This window comes from Rhinatrema bivittatum, chromosome 2 (genome assembly GCF_901001135.1).
Source record: "Rhinatrema bivittatum chromosome 2, aRhiBiv1.1, whole genome shotgun sequence".
NCBI classification, from domain to species: domain Eukaryota; kingdom Metazoa; phylum Chordata; class Amphibia; order Gymnophiona; family Rhinatrematidae; genus Rhinatrema; species Rhinatrema bivittatum.
Genome location: NC_042616.1, coordinates 308,390,825 through 308,414,675, shown reverse-complemented (window position 1 = coordinate 308,414,675; position 23,851 = coordinate 308,390,825). Strand labels below are relative to the sequence as shown.

Here is a 23,851-nt window from a genome sequence, read left to right as displayed (position 1 = left end):
TCTGGCATCCTTTTGAAAATTAAAACGGCCTGTTAACTCTCTATCCAATTTTAAAAACGACTTATTAGCTTCTATTACTCGCATTTAAAATTATACCACTATCGAGCTTAAAGTACTTACTGTTTTTTCTTTTTGACTCATCACCGGCGTCTCTCTCTACCCTGCCATTTTTATAATGTCTCCGAACCACTTGATGGACCAATCACCTTGTCTCCTTTGGGTCCTAGGTGCTAGCACCCTAGGGTGCTCACCATCCATTCAACCTAGTGACGTCACCTATACTATTATTGTTTTACCTATGTGTCCTGTCTGTGCGTCTTACTCACTATAAATAGGAATTGTAATATATCTAGCACCTCTCAACATGTAATATTTAATGTATAATTTTAGTTCGCGGGTTTTTTCTTGCTTCGCGGGTTTTTTTCTTTTAGCGGACCTGATAGAGACCTATTGGGTGCTTGCTATTTTGTGGTGGCATCTGCGTCCTGTGTACTGCGGACGTGAGGGTGAACTGATTCTTTTTTACTGTCCAATTCCTTGTTAAATTTCTTGAGTCTTTATGAGTATAACTTCATCTCTTTCACTACGGCAAGGTGGCAAGGGGTTAGCCATCAACAAAAGACGGTAGAAAATTCCTAGTTAAACTTAGAATCACGCTTGGCATAAAAAATAAATCTATTTAGTTCCGTATCCGTAGTGAAAGAGATGAAGTTATACTCATAAAGGCTCAAGAAATTTAACAAGGAATTGGACAGTAAAAAAGAATCAGTTCACCCTCACGTCCGCAGGGTTTATTACATCCAGAAATGTTATGTCTCTAGCAAGTCCTAATGTTACATTTACCCAGGCAATATTAGGGTAATTGAAATCTCACAGAAATACGTTGTGAAACTACAATTTTTCCTTCTATGTGCTGTATGTTATATTAATATGCATTAATTTATGTGAAGGACCGTCATAACACCCACGGCATACAAGCTGTTTAGCTTTATGTATTAACCGCTATGGGTCATATTTAAACATCGGTCCGAGTCCTTTTATTAATAATTAAACTTTTTCATTTTTTCATTTGTGCATTGAGATTAACTGTTATTATTTTTTGGTAATTGAAATCTCCCATTATTACTGCACTGCCAGCTTCCCTGATTTCTCTTAGCATTTCATCATCTGTCTGACCATTTTTTCCAGGTGGATGGTAGTATACTCCTATCACTATACTCTTACCCAAAACACATGGGATTTCTACCCTTATAGATTCTACTGAGGTGATAGCAGCCTTACTATGTGATGGCAAGAAAAAGGCCCCAGACATTCCATATAGAAAGTGTGCACTCAAAGGAGGCAGCCTAAGGGCCAAGACAGCAAAGTTCAAGTGAAGACCTCAGATAGTCTATGTTTAAAGAGCACACTGAAAGGGGGAACAGCCTAAGGGCCAAGGCAGCAGAGGTTAAATAGCAGACAGCAGGACCAGGACTGGAAAGTGCAGCGTAGAGGCCAATGACCAAGCGAAGACACAGCAACATGGAGGCAGAAGCCCTAAGAGAAGACTCAACAGCATGAGATAGGAGGCACAGGCAAAGACACAGCAGCATGGAGGCAGGAGCCACAGGAGAAGATACAGCAGCATGGAAGCAGCAGCAGCATCCGCTGAGATGAGATGAGAAACAGCAGCATGAAGGCAGCAGCAGCATTAGCTGAGGTGAGATGAAAAACAGCAGCATGGATGCAGCAGCAGCATGAGTTGAGATGAGATGAGAAACAGCAACATAGAGGCAGCAGCAGCATGAGCTGAGGTGAGATGAAATGAGACAGACACCAGCATCAGAAGCAGGAAACGAGGCATGATGAGAAGAGGCAGAAGCTAGACCGTGACTATAGATCACATCAAGAAGGCTGAAGTACAGGCAGAGCATCGAGGAGGGCTTTAGAGCTAGGCAGCAGGACCACAGTGGCAGACAGTAGACCATCTCTTCTGCTAGCCGGCACAGGAACTCTGGAGAGAGGCCCTACAAGGCTTCTTGGTACAACTCTTCTTATTTAGCATTTGATGCCACCACCTCTGCTGCCTCATGGCCTCTTGCCATGGTATGGCTTGCCACTTGGGGGGCATGTCTTTTGGGGGCCAGCGCTCAGTCGTCTATCAGGCTTAGGACTGCTGCGGGGCATTTTGTCCTGTGATGCTGGAGAAGACACCAGTGGAGGCTCGGACATCCTTTGAAGTATTTACATATGGTCATTGGTCATAGTGTGGACTGATGTGGCCAGCATCATTACACTCTGTATGTGTGTGGCAGTCTGATCTCGCAGGGTCTGGTTCTGCCTGTTCACAGCCCTCCTGAGGCGCACTAGCTCAGCCCGTATCTGGCAGAGGTGTGCCCTATTCCTTCTTTCCAGCTGGTCCAACTACACATGCATCGAATCCTCAGTTGGTGGTAGGGATGTTGTTGGTGCTAGTGCTGCTGGCAGTGGTGCTGGAAGTGCTCTGCTGGTGGTGTGGAGTGGTGAAATTTGGGCCTCCAAATGTGGCATGAGGGTGCTGCTGGGCTGCTCCTGCCAAGGGTCTGGTGATTCAGGTTGGTGCTGTGGTATACTAGCTTGAGGTTGTGCTGTATCAATTGGCTCCCAGTCCAGGCTGGGCTCCTCCATGAAACTGGAGATATTCAGTGATACATTAATTGGGCTGGCTGAGCCCAGGAGTTCAATGATCTGCATAGCTTCCTGAGGCTGTTGCTGCTGCTGCTCCTCCTTCTCCTTGCTCACCTGGGTCTGGGCATCCATCAGCAAGGCCCCCTGCAAAAGGGCTGGTGCGCTGCTGGTCCCTGTGGCTTGCTGGCTGGGACCAGCAGCTTCATGGGTGAGAGCTGTGGAAACAAAGAAGACGACATAAGTACCAGTGGCAGGAAGTATCCATTTTCCATTTGATATCAGAGGTACACTTAGCATCTAAAGCATTGTGAGCATCTTATGCCAAATGATGTGTACTACCATTGCAGCCTGGCCATTTACAGATGAAGTGAACTTACCGGCTGCGATTCACGTGGTGTCCAGCCATTCAGCTATGCATTTGAGCACATCCGATCCCAGCCATTGCACGAGGCGCTCCTCCATGGGTGTGGGATGATGGAACAAGAGGCTCCTCCTCCAGTCTGTCATTTGTATTTATTTTAGCTCACCACCTTTGCCTTCATCTGAGCCTTGATGTGCTGGTACCTGCTGCCTGCTGCGTTGGAGATCACCTAGGCTATGATGCGCCAGATCTGACCCTTGGCTGCCTTTGTGGTCTTGACTGCATGGGTGCCAAAGAACATGCCATAATGCTCAAAGATCTCTGCAATCACTGTCTCGTTGTCCTGCACACTGAACTTGAAAGCCCTGAGACGAAGGTGTCCTGTCTGGCTGCCAGAAGGAGGTGCTATTTCCACTTCTGGAGAGGTGTCCTCTATTTCTTCACTCTTCCTTCCATTCCCCTCTCCCTCCTTTCCTCTCCCCCCTCCTGGCCCTGCCATCCAAACTCCCTTCCCCTCTGCCCTCTCTATCAATAGCCTGTGGTTTTCCTCCCTCCATCCTCACTTTCCTATCCCTTTCCCCCTCCTGCCTCCTCTTAACCCTTCACTCCTGCCTATCTCTACTCTTGTCCTTGTCCCTACTCCTCCTCCTCCTAGCATTTCTTCCCTTGACCCCCACCTCCTCTCCTCACACCTCCCCCTCCTCTCTTCACACCTCTTCTACTCTCCAATCCTCTCCATCCTTCTCACTCCTCCTCACCACAACCACCACTCCTCCACTCCTTCACCACACCACTCTTCACACCCCCACCACCACCATTCCTCAATATTCCTCCACACAAAAAAACAGACAAACGTTACATACTAACTAAAACTTTCACACCGAAAAAAAATAAAGGAGACTAAGGAAAGGGGAAACAGATGAGAACACCAAACTGGACAATTCACTCAGTTATCATAAGAACCTCCAACTATCCACTAACCAAGACCTACCTCCTCTCTCTCCAATTCCCACCACACCCTCAAAGAGGCAGCTGCAGGAAACCAGTATATATAAACAAACAAATAGTGCACCACATATAAATCTACATGCGATGCGGCTATTGACGTACAATGTGCTGATGCATTGCGCAATGCGCTAAGATATCGCATTTCGCGGAAATAGCCTGCACAATGCACTAGACAAGAAATAAGCCTAACCAGGCCCATTTTTTATCGTGGGCACTATTTCTGCTATATTTATAGTATTTTGATGCATCTAGGCCTAAGTCAGATAGCCAGATAAGTATTTTTAGAATTATCGGGCTAACTGACTTAGCTAATAAGTAGCGTTTTAAGACTTATCCTGCTAAGTAGCGGCTTTCTGCTACTTAGCCAGATAAATTGGATGTTGTCCATCTAAGTGCCATGACATAGCTGGATAAGTTGTAACTTTTAAGGAAAAGTCCCTCTTTCAAGACTTACAAGTAAATTTTAAATTGGCTACATGCATAAATTTTGTGGTTCATGTGCATGGCTGGGCCTTGCGTGCGCTGCACACATTTTACAATGGGCCTGGCCACGTGCATAAACCCCGGTGTGTGCTGAAGTGCCAGACCTCTTCAAAGGGATGGGGAGGGGTGCGTGGGCATGCCAGGACAGCGCCATTTGCTGCTATCCTGGGGAAGCGCGCGCCAGCAACCATCGCGCGCATGTTATAAAATCAGAGCAACCATGTGCGCACGCCAGGAACCGCGTGCACATGGATGCGCGCACGCTGCTTTTTAAATCGACCCCTCAGCATGCAACTGCTATACTTGCATATTTTTAAGACTAATTTTTAAAATATACGTGTGGAGATTTTACCTGCGTAATCAGGTTTTACATATGTTAGGTTGAGAGATTTTCTAACATGTGCATGGCAATGAAATTACCAGTTTTACCAATTAGTCTACCAGTCCGCCCAGTTCATCTGCAGGTCATCAAGACTTTCCTGGCTCTTCAGCCTCAAATCCCATTTCACCCAAACCACTACCCAGTCAGTATTTCACTTTTAAGACATTTGATCTCAGTAATTCCAGATATAGAGCGTATATGCAAGTAAGCTGCCAAATCTACATGCATAAATTGCTTATAAAGTAGCAACACATGTATAAATGTTGGCCCCACCACAGAATGCCCCAACCTGCCCCTTTTTTACACATGCAGATTTACTCGTGGACCCTTATTTACATGTATATTTTGAAGTTTATAAAATAGATGGATCTGAGTATATGTTATTTACATGTGTATATGCTGAGTTTTAGGTGTGCAACTTTTGAAAATGTAATTTTTATAGTTTTGATTCCCAGACCCATCTTCTCTTACTCAGTCTGGTCAAGTCTAAAGATGCTACAAATTCATCACTCACAGTCCCTTATAGGTGAATTTTAAAAGCCCGCTGATGCCAAAACCAGGAGATAAGTTAATATGTTGGGCCAGCACACGCTGAACGGATTTTAAAAGCCACCTGAATGTGCGTGTATCTCCTGCTGTGTGTGCTAAAAGGTTTTTTATTTAAGGGGTGGGGTGTGAGCGGGGCATGGGTGTTCCTGGATTAGCGTGTAAATACGCACACAAGTGCATGCTGGTATCCCCTACCCTGTAACTTTAATTCTGCTATTGATGGCTTCTAAGTCATAAAATAAAAAAATATAGGCATGTCAGTAGAATTTAAAGGATTGGAGTTAATAGGGGAAAAGGGAGACTATTAAACTAGGGGGGTTGGAAGTCCTATCCTTGCCTGGGAGAACTGGGAATGAACTGGTGAAACTATGGACGCGGGGCCCCTATTTAAAATCCCTCCACTTACGTGGTGGAAGCAGGATTTATGCGCACATGTGCTCACCCTCTTAAAATTGCCCGTATATGTGTGTGCACTCAGCTTATTTTATAACATGTGCATATATGCAAGTATGTTATAAAATAGCTGCATCCATGGGCGCTTGCCAGCAAACGCGCGCACATGTGTACCCATTGCTCCTGTTTAAAAGTTGCTGTCCCTGTTGGGGGTGCCCCTGTTGGGGGTGCTGGGTAGGAGTCATTGCTTAATATAAATTCAGTTAGAAAGACACTAGATAATAAAATCATTTATTTATTATTACAGACAATATTTTCATGAAAAATGTTTGGATAAGTTTTTTTCTGGTAGAGTAAAGATTATTTTCTGTGGTATGAATTGTAAACTAGGAAATAAATCCCAGTGGAAATCTTATCAATTTTGTTATACAAAGCTATACTCTCTCTTTCTTGTCTTTTTTTTTTTTTTAACAGTCTGCCCTTCTGTGCTACCAATCACAAATTAATGCACTAAGGGCCTGATTTATCAAGGGTTTTTCCCATAGACACAAAATGAGAGAAAATGTGGCCCTAAGTCTTAGTTATGCCAAGTTTATATATGAATTGGTTCTTTCAGGGCTAGTATTTCTATATGTGTTTGTTGTGTGCATCCCATGACAGGAATGAAGGATAGCCTGTTTATTGTATTTCATGTTCCCTTCTGTGGTGGAGAGATTAGAGAGGTGATATTTTATAAAAGTGTTGCAGATTGTGAATGGAAGTATGATGCCTGTCTCCTATAAATAAAGAGTATGTGTGAACTAGAAATTTAGTCCCCAACTAGAATGATAAGGTGATGAGTTATGTGAGTTCATCTGAGAGCATAGTTGTGAAACACAAGAAAGTTGAAGTGGAGGAGTAGCCTAGTGGTTAGAGCAGTGGGCTATAAACCAGGAGACCACGGTTTGAGTCCCACTGTTGCTCCTTGTGACCTTGGGCAAGTCACTTCTCTTCTCCATTGCCTCAGGTACAAATTTAGGGCTAGATTCATCAATTGGAAGCAGGGTGTGATATAACCATATTGCACAGCTTAACATCAATGAAAAAAGTGTAGTTATTTCTGGTGTTAAAACTGTGCAATATGTCTTTACAAACTGCAAAGCCAGCCCACTTTGACAAACACCCCACCCCTAACTCCTCCCCCTTTTCCAAATTAGCATCATACCATGCGTTATGGTGCTTTTCGCATGCGTTAAGGTGTTTTTTTGCGTACGAAAAGGCCATAATGCGAGTTGGAAAATAACCCCCTTAGATTGTAATCCCTCTGGGGATAGGGAAATACCTACAGTACCTGAATGTAATCTGCTTTGAAGCAGAATATAAAAATATAAATAGATAAATGAGGAGATATAGCTTTTACAAGGTGACTTTAATGAGCTGGATATCCTTTATGTATTTTTATAGGTCATGTTTTAGTTGAATCAGAACAAACAAGTATTCTTATTTTTTTTAACTGCATATTTCTTGCAAAAATACTAATGGAGTAGTTATGTTTGTGTGTGCAGTTAAGTGGGGAGCTGAGATGAGCTCTGTTTGTGTCACTAATTTTTTTTCAAGAGATTTGAGAAGAGGAGGAGAAAGAAGGCAAAGTTTTGCGTGAGCTGCTAATATTTTCAGCAGATGGATGGGTGGGAGGGGGATTTTCTTTGGCCACTAATTTTTTCAAGAGATTGGGTGTGCTGAATAGAGGAATCAGCTACTACTTTTTTTTTTTTTAATGTTACCTGGCTAACTTTAGGACTGAAATTGTTCTGACCAGTTAGTCACATAGTTTAGCTAGCTAGTGCTGAATATCAGTGCTAACCAGGTGAATTTAAGCAATGCTTCCACCCTAGCCTATTTTTTATTTGGCTAAAACTTGGCCATTCAGCAGAGCAGGATATCAGAGTTTGTTTGGTTATCTTCCAAACTTAAGCCTGGATTTATCAAAATGCACTAAATATTGCATGTGATAGGAAAAGGGGTGTGTTTAATGGTAATAGGCAGTTTATTGCAATAATACCTATTCAAAGTGCTATCTTAGCACAAATTGTGATAACGTTTTTGCACTTTGTGATAAGTGCTAGAATTGATGTATTTCCTACATACAACCACTGGGGGGACCATGTTTAAGCTCCTGAAGAACCAGCCTGGGGGGAGGGAGAGAGAGAGAGAGGTTTAGGTATTAGTGTAGGGGTTAGGGCTACTTTGACATTCAAAGTGAGACATAAGAACAGAACAGTGCTCTCTTGTGAAGGTTTTATGACCTTCGGAGTGAGGAAACTCACCCAAAGATGAGATTTGTGCAATGTTCTCTCAACCTAGCTGGACATCAAGCTAGGTTGAGAGAACATTGCACAAATCTCATCTTTGGGTGAGTTTCCTCACTCCGAAGGTCACCAAATCTTCACAAGAGAGCACTGTTCTGTTTGTACGTCTCACTTTGAATGTCAAAGTGGCCCCTAACCCCTACACTAATACCTACACCTCACCTCGAGTGACTAGGTGGGCCTCCCAAAGAGATATAAATACCTTTCTAGTGTGAGGGCATTACGGCTAGTCTCTCTCTCTCTTTCTCTCTCTCTCTTTCTCTCTCTCTCTCTCTCTCTCTCTCTAAAAGGCGTTTTTTGCATGCGAAAACACCATATAGCACTTTGATAAATGACCCCCTCAGTCGGATAAACCCTTTTGAATATTGACTATAAATATTTATGTATTATTATTATTTACTTAAAGATAGATAGTATATCAAATACAGAAAAAGTAATTAAACTAAATAAATTCATGCCATCTTTTTAATGTAAATTATAGATCCCTTTAAACATCAGAGTATCATTAGTCTTGGATAAGTTTGATATTATTCACATGACTGTTAAATCTGTATTCTGTCTAAAAGCTTTAATGCTTTAGGAGTTTCATATTGGGATCATTTGCAGCTTTTTCTATCCCAAGGAATGGATTTGACTCAGTATTGCATAATGAAAGAAGAAACTTGTTTCATTCCAAACAAGTAAATTATAATTATATGTATTAAATGGAAATAAATATTAAATATGTTCTGATTGCTTTAATTTTTGTAGGATCACCAAGACAATCTACTGGGTAATGCCATGCAAAGTGTCATAACAGTCTTGAACAATTTGGTTACCCACAAAGATACAGATATGAAGTTACTTTACAATCAAGGTATGTGTTTGTAGCAATGGTCTTATCACCCTTCTAATTGTAAACACTATACACCTTTATATGAATAACTGCAATCAATAGAAGTAATCACTTTCATAAGAAATTACGCAAGTCTTTAAAAAGTTAATTCTCTGAGGACAAGCATTTTATAGCAGTCCTCACATCTGGGTGACATCAGCCGATAGAGCCCAGGTTGGAGCTTTACTCATGCTCTACTTTTTTAAAAATGCTCCACTCAACATGTGTGGGACTTCCACATCAGTGGTGAAAGCGTGGGGCCCCGCTCAGTTCCAATTATTCTGTTGTGTCAGTGGTCGATTTTTCTCCATCTCCGCAAAGGAAAATAAATTGTAGTTCTTTTCTGATATTTTTTGGCATGGAATCACTTTGTGAGTCTTCAATCCCTCTCCTATTAGAGAGGCACATTCAGTAAGCTGGTGAATGGACAAGTTATCTGATCAGAGGGGGGTGGGGGAGAGGGACCGAGACTGCACTGCTCCTAACCAGTATATATTTTTTTAATATTGATAAAGGAGGTTTTAAGGGAGAAATTGCAGGTTCAGCCCAAAAGGACTGAGCCTATGAAGCTCAGGTGGGAGGGAGGAGGGGGCCTCTGTTCAGGCCAGTAGGCCCGTGATTTTTATTCTTAGAAATTCAATTCACCACTTAATCGGCTATGACAGTAAATTTCAAACAGCCACGCAGGCATACATGTACGTGTGTATGCTGGCTTGCATGAATGGACGCAGCTATTTTATAACATACATGCGTTTATGCACGCATGTTATAAAATTGACTGTTCGCACGTACATGTGCGCGCGATATTATATGGACGCGCACATGTGCACGTAAATGCCGTCTCCACCGTGTAAGTGGGAGGATTTTGCTAGGCACACGCACTGTCACAAATACCCATTTTCCCAGTTTGTTCCCAGTTTGCCCTAGTAAAGGCTAGGGCTTCCTAACCCCAATAACTAGATAGTCTCCCTTTTACCCTATTAGCATTGACTCTTCAAACTTCGCTGATTAGCACTGATTTTTTTTATTTTAAAATTTGCATGTCATTCATAGCAGAAGTAAAGTTACTTAGTAGGGGACCCCAGTGCGCATACTTAAGGTTACAGTCCTGGAATGCCCATATACCACTCATGCCTTACCCAGACTCCACCTAAGCCCCACCCCTTTTTGACTTCACGATTTATGCACGTACTGGGAGATACATGCGTACTTGGGTCGCTCTTAAAATCCATGCAGTGCGTGTTAGCCCGAGATACCCGCATATCTCCCAGCTTTGGCATGCATAGAGCTTTTAAAACCTGCCTGATTATTCTGTTGAACAAAGCCCATTAATTCTAAAGTTATCTGGGAACATATTCCTAGATAACTTTAGATATGCTCTTAGGTATGTGTATAGTTAGGACAAAAACTTATCTTAATATCAGAGTTAGTCAGATAAGTTATTCGCCTAACTCTGCCCTGCCCCAGGAGGCCCCCAACACTCCCCTTACTTATTTGGCTAAATATTCAAAACTAGCCATTAGATAGATATCTTGTGAGTTATCCATCTAGATGGCTTTGAATATTGACCTCTTGATGCCTCGTCCGGGTTTTTTTCGACAATTTTCAAGTTTTATTAACTTTTTCGCATCAGCAGTTCTTGAGGCTTAGTGGCCTAAACAGCTTCAGTCTTATTTTTCCGCCATAGATTTCTTTGATTTTGCTGTATCTACTTTTCGTCCAATGTCTCAAAAGGAACCGAAGGCCCGTGGCTTCAGCAAGTTCCCCAGGAATTGTATGATAATAACATTGCTATCTGAGCAGACATTAAAATCTTAACTCTCAGGCTACCTAGACTCTAGAGGATTTTCTCGTAAGGAAGTTCTGCACAACGTTTTAATGCATATTTTGTGCAGAATTCTCCTTCCATTTAGAATTTTGGATTCCCCCATAAAATTATGGAATCTGATGCAGGAACCACAAGAAGGAGGTGTTATTATCAGCCTGCACAGGGCCAGAAGAGGAGCAAGAGCACACATTGGCCTGTGTAGCCCAGAAAGGTACAAATTGGCCAACTTTTATAGTTCCATTTAGTTTAGCCTATTGTTTCCCCTTTTCACTTACATCCTCCTATAGAATCTCCTGAAAATACATTCCCATTTTATTAATGTCAATATTTTTGAGATACAGGACTTTGACTTGTAAATGACATCATCTTGAGTACTCTATCAAATCATACTGTTTGATGATCATTGGTGCTTAGGTGGGTGTCCACCTGGACACTAGAAACACTTTCTGCATTCATAAGACCCTATTCAGTATCACCCCCTTCTCTTGTTGGTTACATTACCATTTATCTGAGGAAAGCCATTTAAAGGGATCCCAGGATCAGTGTACTTCTGGCTGACTCTCCAAATGGGATATTACAATCCACATTCAACAGACAAAAATTTCCCACTAACACCACCTCTGGCTTCAGTCCTATCTTTCAGATGTCCTCTATCAGATCTCAATTCTTCTCTTCTACCTGTGTCATAGGTCTATAGACCACACCAGTGTAGATGGAAGTGCCAAACCTCTTTCTAAGACAACTTACAGTGTTGTCTCCTTTTCTCCAATCTCCCTGCATTTAAGTATCTTTGATACTATTTTTATAGAAACAGCTACTCCTTTCCTTTTTCTGCCATCCCTATACTTCCTGAACAGATTACAGCTTGGTATAACCGTATGCCATTCATAGGAGTCTGAACCATGTCTCTGTAATAGCAACAATAATTATGTCTGGCTCCTGCATAAGGGCTTGTAGATCTCAAATTTATTATCATTCATAATTCTCTTTAAGGGAGTGAAGGATTATATGTTAGACTCTCCTTAAAAGCCTAGGACCCCCTTAAGGTTTATATTAAGCCACAGACAAGAAGGTAGTTTGGCTCTGATTGTATTCTCCTTAGAAGAGTATAAGAAGCCCCAGGAAAGAGGAGAATAAAGGAGCTACAGGGAAGAGAAAGAAGCATAGTGAAGGCTAATACTGCTGAATTGTGAGTTATAGTGCTGTCTTTGTGTTGTGAACTGCAAAGGTAACCAGAGCTGTTTCTGTTTTGTTTTCTACTCATTAATAAAGAAGTTTATGAAAAAACAGCCAGAGTCCAGCCTGAGTCTGTTCTCTGGCTAGCCCAAGACTGCTCATAGTGTGACATATGGTGGCAGAGTGGGATTTCTGTGCTAGGCCTTGCACAGGAAGTGAACCACACCAAAAAGAGGGAAAAGAGAAGGGAAAGAAGTGACTTTATTTCCTTTCCTGGGGCTTGTCTACAGCTGTGGCCAGAGGTTATTTTACAGCAGATTAGGAGGGTAGCTTGGCTTGGAGAGAGGGACTTATATAGTGAGTCAGAGTCAAACAGGCAGGATTTTCTTTTCTTTTCCCCTTCAAGGAAAGTTTTGTTGTGTATGCACCCCTGAACCAGACAGAGTCTTTCAAAGAAAGCTTTTGTGCTACGGGAGTGTAGGAAATATCTGGTATGGATATCTTACATTTGATTATCAGAATTTAATCTGGTAACCGTATGATACGAGTTCATTAGTTTTAGGGATCGGATGCAGATACTTTTGTGAGGTAGTCAATTTATTAGCAACATAAGTAAAAACAGTTTAATATGGTACAATTATTTATTTTCTTTCTTTGGTCTTGTTTAGTTTATTACAGTTTCAGTTTTACAGCAGAAGGCAGTGTAGTATAAGAAAATCAAACTTATAAGCATTATCTAAGTTCAACTATGCACTTAGAAATTATGCAATGCCAAATTAACTAGCCCAGCTGAAAGGGAATTAAGCCATTATTTCACCCATATCTGTCTAGCACAATTACAGATGTCTACCTTGACACCACGGGCAGAATCCAGTGAAGACCTTTACGTGAATGATAGATAAAACAAAACAAAAAAAGTCTCACAGACGCCTCTGTGAAATATGACAGCAGGACCAGGATAAGATTTGTTGACTGACCAAAAGGAATAATTGCTATGACAGTTGCCTCCAAGCTATAGAGCAGCTGCTCTGAGTATGAACTCAGCCTTAGTATGCAGGTTCTCTGCACCAGTTAAAGTTTGGTTAACAAAGCTCTTTTGGCAGAGATTTTGAGGAATCTGTGGAAAAAGCCTTGGGAAAAAGCCCTTAGCAAAGGCTCTTTCAGATAGTGTCCCCAGGATAATGTCCAATGTCAAAGGTCCGTTTGGGTAACTCAGAGTCCCTCTTGAATATTCAGCTCCATAAGGTTCAAACGTTGATCCGGATTGGATATTGCCACCTCCTATTGAAACACAATTGGTGGGATGCAAATGATGTCATCTGGGTCCCGATGCATAGGAATATTCTTATACACTCATTAGAGTCCACCAGCAAAACAGGTATTAGAACAATACCGATTTTATAACTGGTCTCAGGCTGGATACAAAGTTTTACCAAGGATATGTTCTTAGTTCTAGTCCAAGGTTCTCTCATTTTGGAGGTGATAACAACTCTCTGTTTCTCAGCATTCACACAGGTTCATCCATGACCAGTGGGTTATGCACCTCTATCAGAGATGGAAATGGAGCAAAGCTAATATCACGGTATATATATTCTCACAGGACAAGTAGGATGGTAGTCCTCACATATGGGTGACGACATCAGGTTGGAGCCCAATCACGGAACACTTTTGTCAAAGTTTCTAGAACTTTGTCTGGCACCACTCAGCATGCCCAGCATGGTACTCCCTTCAGTCACTTTTTTTTTCTGCACAGCTTTTGCCATGTGGACATAGGAGCTCTTCCACGGTTTCCTGACAAGAAAATATTCTTGAGGAAAATGTTCAAATTTTTCAAAAATTTCACCCTGGCTGGGGTCTCCCTTGTATACCGTCGACGACAACGATGGCAACGGGTTTTCATAGGTGCCCGGAATGTCTGAGGGCAATGTCCATCACGACCCTCACCAGGTTTGTGTGTTGTGCTTGGGCCCTACTCATGATGTAGATTTGTGTACCAACTGCGCCTAAATGACCCCTAAAGGAAAAGATGGCTTTATTGTTCCATTCCAAACAGGTTTCCTCATCAAAAGCATCAAAGTCATCGACACCATCGCCATCCGTCATTGGTCGGATACCATAAGAACATGCCATGCTAGGTCAGACCAAGGGTTCATCAAGCCCAGCATCCTGTTTCCAACAGTGGCCAATCCAGGCCATAAGAACCTGGCAAGTTCCCAAAAACTAAGTCTATTCCATGTTACCGTTGCTAATAAGAGCAGTGACTATTTTCTAAGTCTGCTTAATTAATAGCAGGTAATGGACTTCTCCTCCAAGAACTTATCCAATCCTTTTTTAAACACAGCTATACTAACTGCACTAACCACATCCTCTGGCAACAAATTCCAGAGTTTAATTGTGTATTGAGTGAAAAAGAACTTTCTCTGATTAGTTTTAAATGTGCCTCATGCTAACTTCATGAAGTGCCCCCTAGTCTTTCTATTATCTGAAAGAGTAAATAACCGATTCACATCTACCCGTTCTAGACCTCTCATGATTTTATTAACATCTCGATTATATTCCCCCTCAGCCGTCTCTTCTCCAAGCTGAAAAGTCCTAACCACTTTAGTCTTTCCTCATAGGGGAGCTGTTCCATTCCCTTTATCATTTTGGTCGCCCTTCTCTGTACCTTCTCCATCACAATTATATCTTTTTTGAGATGTGGCGACCAGAATTGTACACAGTATTCAAGGTGCGGTCTCACCATGGAGCGATACAGAGGCATTATGACATTTTCCGTTTTATTCATCATTCCCTTTCTAATAATTCCCAACATTCTGTTTGTTTTTTTGACTGCCGCAGCACACTGAACCGACGATTTCAATGTGTTATCCACTATGATGCCTAGATCTCTTTCTTGGGTGGTAGCGCCTAATATGGAACCTAACATTGTATAACTATAGCATGGGTTATTTTTCCCTATATGCATCACCTTGCACTTATCCACATTAAATTTCATCTGCCATTTCGATGCCCAATTTTCCAGTCTCACTCTCGACCCGGGATAACTAGTAAATGTCAACTTCAGTCCCTAGCTTAGTGATGTCACACTCTTTGGCTGAGCTCAGTGTTTTCTGTTCCTGCATGCTTCAGTGTTTGTCTGTTAATGGTTATAATGAAGTATTGTTAGCTTGTCCACAGTTGGCTTTTGTGGAGAATACTGGCAGGGGTATATATACCGTGACTTCAGCTTTGCTCCATCTCCATCTGCTGGTAGAGGTGCATAACCCACTGGTTATGGATTAACATGTCTTCAATGGAGAAAAGGAAATTATCAGGTAAGTAGTAATTTCTCAATATGAAGAAACAAATACAGTCTTTTCGCCTCTGTGCAAAAAACAGTTTCATATAAAGTTGCCAAAATCATCACATGATGCAAAACTCCATGTTTGTATTGGGTCTGCACCTTTTTTTACTCAGTCTGTGTGCATAGCAGTAGGCCTCGGTTTCATGATGCGCATCCTGTTTAGGGTCACTTGAGTTTATGCTTCAGGAACCAGTAATCTAATATTGATCGAGTAGTATAGACCCCTGCTGAAGGACAGCAGCAACTCCAGAGACTGGTTCATCGCTTACATGTAAGGTTACCCATCTAACCCAAGCCAGCACAACACAGACAACCTATTGCCTCCGGTATTGTTTAAAATAAAGGCAGTTGAAGACCCAGATGTTTTCTTAATGAATATTAAAAGAACCTCCTGCATAGCTGACTGGCTGGCTGGCTGGCTAGAAGCCACCTGTACCACACACCTGTTAAATCTGCTTACAGGCAAAGCCAAGTGGCTTTTCAACCTGCCAAGCCAGATGGGAGAACCAGATATGCGAAAGTCAAAACCACCATCCATTAAATGGTGGTTTACACTTTGGAAACATATCAACAACTGTTCTAGCATGGCACTCTTCAGCTAGGGGAAAGTCCACAAAACCTTTTTCATTGACTAAAAAATACCAGCTGGCAATAGCTACAGCCAGAGGTGAAAACAAGCCTTGAAGTAGCCAAATAGGTTCTCCTGGAGCAGTTCCTGGATGAGCTGGATAGGCCCATGTGGGATTGGGTATGTTGCCACCCAGGTCTTACCCTGGAGAAAGCACTGGAAGTGACAGACACCTTCCATTAGGCTCAGTTTTTGCCAGAACTAATACAGAAGCTAGAAAGGCAATCTGCACAGGATCTTGGATGTTGCAGCGAGAATGGAAGACCTCAGCAACGACCATCAGAACAGGTTAGCTCTGAAGACCTATCAACTTAATTTAACTGTAGGAAGAAAGGCTATTTGGCCAAAGACTATCACTACAAGGGGAGCAAACTGATGGAAGTCAGCCTGGTGACACAGCCAGCACTAAAGGTTAAAGTACCCACTAGCAAATGAAAACCTGCAAAAGGTGGATGACCACGAGATTGGAGGGGAGGAAGGGAACCTGAGGTACCTGTACAAACAAGTAGCAAGATTGCCAATGTTTTTCTCGTTTGTTTACTTTGTGCTCGGCAGGGGTATAAGGAAGAGCACTGCCATATGGTAAAGAAGAGAACGAAGAACCTTTGTAGGAAGCATTGAAGTTAAAGGGGAACAGACCTACAGACATGCTCCTATTGTGAAATAAAAGAGCACATTATCAAAGACTGTCCCTGGCTTGAAGATAAATACAGGGAGTGCATTTTTGAGGAAGAATGGGGTGACAATGTATTGAAGCTTCATAACTTCATGGATATTCCCTGTTTGGGACTTAAAGACTATAGGGCGGATTTTAAAAGCCCTACACACACTGGGCCTATTTTAAAAAGGCCCGGCGACACGCATAAAGCCCTGGGACGCGAGTAAGTCCCGGGGTTTGCAAAAAGGGGCGGTCTGGGGCGGGGCCAGAGGCCTCTGACACAGCAACATTGCCGCTGTGTCAGAGGATTGCGTGCCGGCAGGTGCAAAAAGTAAGACAAGGGTTTGGGGGAGGGTTAGAGTAGGGCTAGGGGGGAAAGGTTAGGGGAAGGGGTTGGAAGGTCAGGCTACGGGGAAGGAACGGGAAAAGGTGGCTCGGCGTGTGCTAAGTGTACAATTGTGCACCCTCTTGCGCATGCTGACCCCTGCTTTTATAACTTGTGTGCGCCTGCGCGCGCAAATTATAAAATTGGGTGTACATGTGTGCGCGCCGGGTAGTGCGCGCACCCTTTTAAAATCTACCCTATGTGATCCCACTTGAGCTGGATGAAATCCCTACCCAGGTTCTGGCAGATTCAGGGTGCTGAAAGACTCTTGTCTAGAAGGAGCTAGCCCAGAGTGGGTATATTGATTACAGGAATAAAGCAGCACTCGCTTGTATACATGGTGACCAGCAACGGTACCCAACCAGTCAGGTCTTACTGACAAACTCGACAGAGCAAGACTTAGTAGAAATGGGTATACTTCCAGAGCTTTCATACCCTGTTGTTCTGGGACATGATTATCCCCAGTTTGAGACTCATTGGGGCCAGCTCACGGCCAGAAGGGCTAGCCCAGACTGTATAGAAACATCTCCTATGGAAGCCCCTCAATAGAATGTTGCAAAAATATACCACATGGAGTAAAAGATCTCCAGATCACAGAGGCAGCACCCAAGAAGAAACTCCAAGAGGTCTCAGGGTCTAAAGACTGCCAGGGACTTTACTGTTTTAACTTTTCATGGCGACATATATCAAAGAAACACTTAGCAGATTCCCCAAAAAGGGGGGGGGAGGTAACCCTAGAAAACTTAAGCAAGTCCCACTCAAAAGTAGTTCCCTTGAGTTGGGCCAGAGGCATATACAGATGGGGAAAGGGAAGGTACCTGTGGCCTAGAGGATCCCATATTAATCCTACCCTCTGTAGCAAAGAGAAATGATCAGTTCCAGTTTAGGATAGGAAAAGAATACAGGAGGGATGATTTTACCAATAGTTATCCTGGGTAGTACGCTCGACCTGACAAGGTCAAGCTGAGGGGGAGGGTATGTGAAGGAATGTATGTTAAGCCCTCCTTAAAAGCTCAAGACCAGGCATTTAACCTGGTCTGCCTTAAGTCACAGGCAGGAAAGCAGTTTGCCTCTGAGGACATTTTCCCTAGAAGGGGATAAGAAGCTAGGCCCATGGAGACAAAGGAGCCCCAGGGAAGAGAAGGAAGCCTAGGAAAGGCTAATACTGCTGAACTGTGAGTTATATTGCTGTCTTTCTTTTGTGAACTGTGAAGATAAGCAAAACTGTTTCTGTTTTGTTTTCTTGTCAATAATAAAGAAATTTGAGAGAACAGCCATTCTGAGTCTTGGCTAGCTCAAGACCGCTCATGATGTTACAAAGGGGTTGATTTTCAAAAGGATTTATGTGCATAAAACCCAGTGGCCTATATGCACAAAAGTATGTGTAAACCCTAATTTCAGGCATACTTTTCTGCATGGCTGCAAGAGGTATATGAGGAGTGGAGTTGAAGTGATGAAAAGATTTATACCTACAGTACCTGCATGTAATACACTTTGAAGTGCTTGAAAAGTGGAATGTAAATCAAATAATTAAATAAATATATTTACATGCATATATTTAGTTTTTGAAATTATGCACTTAAAATCTATACTGGCCTGGGAGTCTTGAGTCTAAGGGGCTCTAGCCTTGAGGTCCCAGGTCTAAGATTATTTGACCTGGGGATCTCAGTTCTCGGGACCCCTAGCCTGTGATACCCTAATCCTGGGCTCTTGAACCACTTATAACCTTGAAATTAAAAAATCTGCATTTACATTTATTGCTGAATTTTTACAAGATTTTTATTTTCTATTTTAGTGCACTTTTTTTTAGCATTTTTTTAACTACTATCTACTATGTATATCATTAGCTTGCTACAATGGTAGTAAAGATAATTTTTAATGCACTACTTAAGAAATGTGCACTAATTTTTATGACAGATTTCTTAATGTAAATTTTATTATAACAGCCACTTTATATGGCCAGCTGAAAACTGCTTTGTAATGACTCCTGTATCATTCAATTCTCAAGCTTAATTAAGAACATAAAAATGTAAGAAGTTGCTATACTGGGTCAGACCAAGCTTCTAAGATGCTCTTTTTAAACAATGTCCATGCCAGTTGTGCACTCTTATCCTCTGCAGCTATAACTTTCAGTTTTTTTCTATTTTCCTCATTTTATCAGTTTCCCTTTTTAAAGTTTAGAGTTAGAGCTGTAGATGTACTTATTTGTTTCCCTTCCAGTCATTAGTTCCAACTTGATCATGTTATGATCACTATTGCTTAGTACCCCCCCCCCCCCCCCCCCCCCACACACACACACACACACACACACAACCACACCATTACCTCTCTCACCAAATTCTGTGATCCACTAAGAATTAGGTCTAAAATAGCTCCTTCATTCATCAGTTCCTGAAAAAATTGCTCCGTGAAGCAATCATTTATTCCATCCAGGAACTTTACCTCTTTAGCATGTCCTGATGTTACGTTTACCCAGACAGTATTGGGGTAATTGAAATCTCCCATTATTATTGCACTGCCAAATTGATTAGCTTCACTGATTTCTCAGCGTTTCATCTGTCTCATCATTTTGACCAGGTGGTCAGTAGTATACGCCTATCTCTATACTCTTACCCTTCACACAAGGGATTCCTACCCATAATGATTCTACTGTGCATTTAGGGGTAGATTTTCAAACCAGTGCGCGGGTGTACATGTGCGCGCGCTACCCGGCGCGCACACATGTAAACCTGATTTTATAACTTGCGCACGCAACGGGGTGCACGCCGACGCCTGTGGGCTTCCCCCATTCCCTCCCCCTAAGCTAACCTTCCCACCCCTTCCCCTAACCTTTCCCCCCCCAGCCCTACTCTGATCTCCCCCAAAATTGTTGTCAAACCTTTTGCGCCTACCTCAGGTTGCGCGCACCAGCAGCCTGCCGGCACACGATCCTCCGACACGGTGGCAAATGGCCCCGCCCCACCCCCGGACCGCCCCGGGACTTACACGCATCCCGGGGCTTTACGCACGTCACCGGGCCTTTTGAAAATAGGCCCAGCGCACGTAACCTTTTGAAAATCTGTCCCTTAGTCTCTTGTATGATCTTTATCCTGTTGGAATCAGTGCCCTCCTGGACATAAAGCACCACCTTCCCTGCACCCAGTTGATCCTCCCTATCATTGCAGTATGATTTCTATCCTGGTTTTACACTGTCCCATTGGTTATCCTCCTTCCATCAGTTCTCTGAGATGCCAAATCTATCTCATCATTCACTGCTATACACTCTAACTCTCTCATCTAACTTCTTATACTTCTGGCATTGGTATAAGACATTGCAAAGTGCGTTTTTTGTTTGTGTTAACAACCTGCTTTTCAGTTGACAGGGATAATTTGGAATCCTTTAGCTCAGGTGATTATTTATAGGCACAGGGAATACTTTTGCTTTTATTGGAAGCTCTCTGAGGTTCCCTATCCTGTTTCATTAGTATCCTTCCAAGATACCTTCCTCAGAACCATGCACTGCTGAGTGACTGTCAGCTTTCCCCCTTGTTCTAGTTTAAAAGCTGCTCTGTCTCCTTTTTAAAAATTAGTGTCAGCAGCCTGGGTCCACTCGGGTTAAGGTGGAGCCCATCCATCCATCAGAAAAGACAAGTTCCTTATAAAACTGAATCCCTCTTCCTTGCACCATTGTCTCATCCATGCATTGAGACTCGAGAGATCTGCCTGCATCTGGGGAAGCTGCACATAGAACCAGGAGCATTTCAGAGAATGACACCTTGGAGGTTCTGGATTTCAGTTTTCTACCTAAAATCCTAAATTTGGCTTCCAGAACCTCCCTCCCATATTTTCCTATGTCTTTGGTGCCCACATGTACCACAACAGCCGGCTCCTCCCCAGCACTGTCTAAAATCCTGTCTTGTGAGGTCCACCACCTTCACACCAGGTAGGCAAGTTACCAGGCGGTCCTTATGTCCACCAGACACCCAGGTATCTACATTTCTAATAACAAAGTCACCAACTATGATGGCAGACCCAACCCTTCCCTCCTGGGCAATAGCCCTGGGAGACTAGTCTTTGGTGTGAGAGAACAATGCATTATTTGGAGAGCAGGTCCTTGCTACAGGACTACTTCCTGCTACACCAGGGTGATGCTGTCCAACCAGGAGACATTCCTGATCCAAGGCTGCTCTAGGGCTGCCAGAATGCAGTTGGGACTTGGTTACTATATCCCTGAAGGTCTCATCTATATATCTCTCTGTCTGTCTCAACTCCTCCACGTCTACCACTCTAGCCTCCAGAGATCGGACTCGTTCTCTGAGAGCCAGGAGTTTTTGTTCCAGGTACACATATACAACCTCTCACTTGCAGGTAAAAAATCATACATGTGACACACTATGCAAAAGACTGGAAGTAATTTTTTACTTTTACTTCTGGCTGTGAAGGATAGGTAGATTGATTCAAGCATGAGCATGGAAATAGGCAGTTAAACTTTGCTGGTGACAACCTGTCTTTCTATACAAAATTGATTGAATTGTTTCAATGTAAATTGAGAAGCTTGATATTCTATTGCTGACTTATCAAGAACAAAATGAGTGTAAAAAGTGAAATGTTCATTTTGTAAATAATTTTGTGAATATAGTCTGAAAAATATGCATGTTCACAAAGCTATTTCCTGTAGATGTGAACTTCATGCAAAAACCAAACCAAGTTCCACCCAGAACTAAAAAAGCCTACTTTCCAGAATACCTGCCTGCATGCATCTGTGGTGCATAGATCTAGAAAAAAAAAATCTCTATCAGAGTCCTCATATCCCTGCTAACATCCTAAAAATGTGGTATGGATAGGAAGCTAAACAAAAAAGTTATTAGAGGGACACATGTACACATAGCCATCTTGTAAGTCTTCTTTTCCTTCAGAAAGTGGGCCAAAAAAATAGCAATAAACCAGTTCCACAATGTTTTGCCAGACTTTGGTTTTAAAACAAAAAAATGGGGATGCAGAATTTGAATGCAGCAAAATGACCATGAAAGATGAAGCTCTGCCATTGTAAAGGAAATGGCATTTGCAACAGAGGTAGAAATTTATGTGTGTAGTTAGTATTTTTTATTAGAGCAAAACAATATAAAATAAAAATGTGGAACATAATAGTCTCTATACTTACTTATTTTACAAGGTTGCCGTTGCCTCAGGTAAAGCTCTCATGAAAAGAAACAACAATTCCAGTAGTTAGTCTGTTGCTTCCTGTAGCCTTTCAGTAATCTCACTCAAACAAGTCTCAGAGACAAACAAAAGAGTAATTATTCAGTGTTACGCATGCTGTCTGCGGCAGACCCATGGCACGGCTCCCTCAACTTCTTACAAGGACTCCAGCTTCTGGTTCCTCCTCGCTAGCGGCAGTCGGTCGCCAGCTCTGACCTCGGGCCTCTCCTGGTGTCTCCGGCTCCGCCATAGTCCCCAGCGTTTCAGGTCAGGATACCATTGCTCGTTGGGCCTCCGCGTGGTCCGCGGAGAGATGCCACTACCCGCGCCACGCCCCTCCCTAGGTGCGCATGTGCGTATCTCTGATCCTTATGAAGGGCCCGTGGCGGTAACCTGCCCGCAGCCCCGGATGATGACGTCAAACTCTTCATTGTATTTAAGCTCAGGCCTCGCTCCATAGCGTTGCCTTTGCAACAGGTCTCCTCGCTACTCGAGTACTCGTTGCTGCTAGAGATTCGTCCCTACTCTTCTTTTCCGATCCTTGTTGTTCCTTGTTCCTGTTCTCTTCGTTCCTACCCTGCCTATGCTTTGGATTGATTACCCAGACTTCGACTTCTCTTCGCCTGACTACGTTACAACCTATATCCAGACCCAGACCTACAATACACCTGACTTCGCTATAGCCATTCTCACAGGACAAGCAGAATGGTAGTCCTCACATTTGGGTGACATCATCAGAATGGAGCTCAATCAAGGAAAACTTCTATCAAAGTTTCTAGAACTTTGACTGGCCCCTACTGGGCATGCCCAGCATGGCACCAATCCTGCAGCCAGCAGGGGTCCCCCTTCAGTCTTCTTTTTTCTGCGCAGCAGTAGCCTCGCGGTTTAGGAGCTCTGAATAGATTCCTGACAGGAATTTTCCTCACGGAATTTATTTATTTATTTATTTATTTCAGATTTTTATATACCGGCATTCGAGACAGCAGTCACATCGTGCTGGTTCACATAAAACAGGGGTGCATAGTAAACATAACTATAACAATGGTGTTGAAAAGGCAGTTACATATAACAGGGTGATAAGAACTTGGCTGAGAAGGAAGAGAAAGGAAAGGTTATTAAAATTCACACAGGTAAACGATAGAAGATAAGGATGACCATGGTGTATTTGGAGATTAGTTAACCGAGTTGGAGAATAGTTAACCATGTTGGAGATTAGTTAACCATGGTATAGTTGGAGATTAGGGGTGGCTTGGTGGTGTTCTATCAATTAAACTTAAATTTAAACTTAAATTGCCCCACAGGGGTTAAACTTAAATTGCCCCACAGGAATTAAACTTAAATTGCCCCACAGGGGTTCCTCCTCTAATTTTTCTCAGGCCGCGGTACTCCGGTAATTTTTTCACCATCTTCCGTCGATTACCGTCGAGTTTGGCCCTCGCGGCCTACTGGCCGGTGACCGTACCGCGGCTCGATTTTTTTCTGTGGCCATGGCGTCAGGGTTCCATCGGTGCCTGGACTGTACTCGCACCATGTCTATCACAGACCTTCATGGAGTCTGTGTAATGTGTTTAGGCCTTGAGCATGATGTCCTGACTTGCACCAAATGTGCCC

General features: G+C 42.8%; 1 protein-coding gene across 1 annotated transcript in view; it reads left to right on the top strand.

The window, feature by feature from the left end:
• ULK4 (unc-51 like kinase 4) overlaps positions 1-23,851 on the top strand; it is a 1,180,200-nt gene that overhangs the window by 884,018 nt on the left and 272,331 nt on the right. Inside the window, exon 32 of the mRNA XM_029589702.1 lies at positions 8,921-9,026. Coding sequence (XP_029445562.1) covers positions 8,921-9,026 — 106 coding nt within the window. The remainder of the gene's footprint in view (positions 1-8,920; positions 9,027-23,851) is intronic.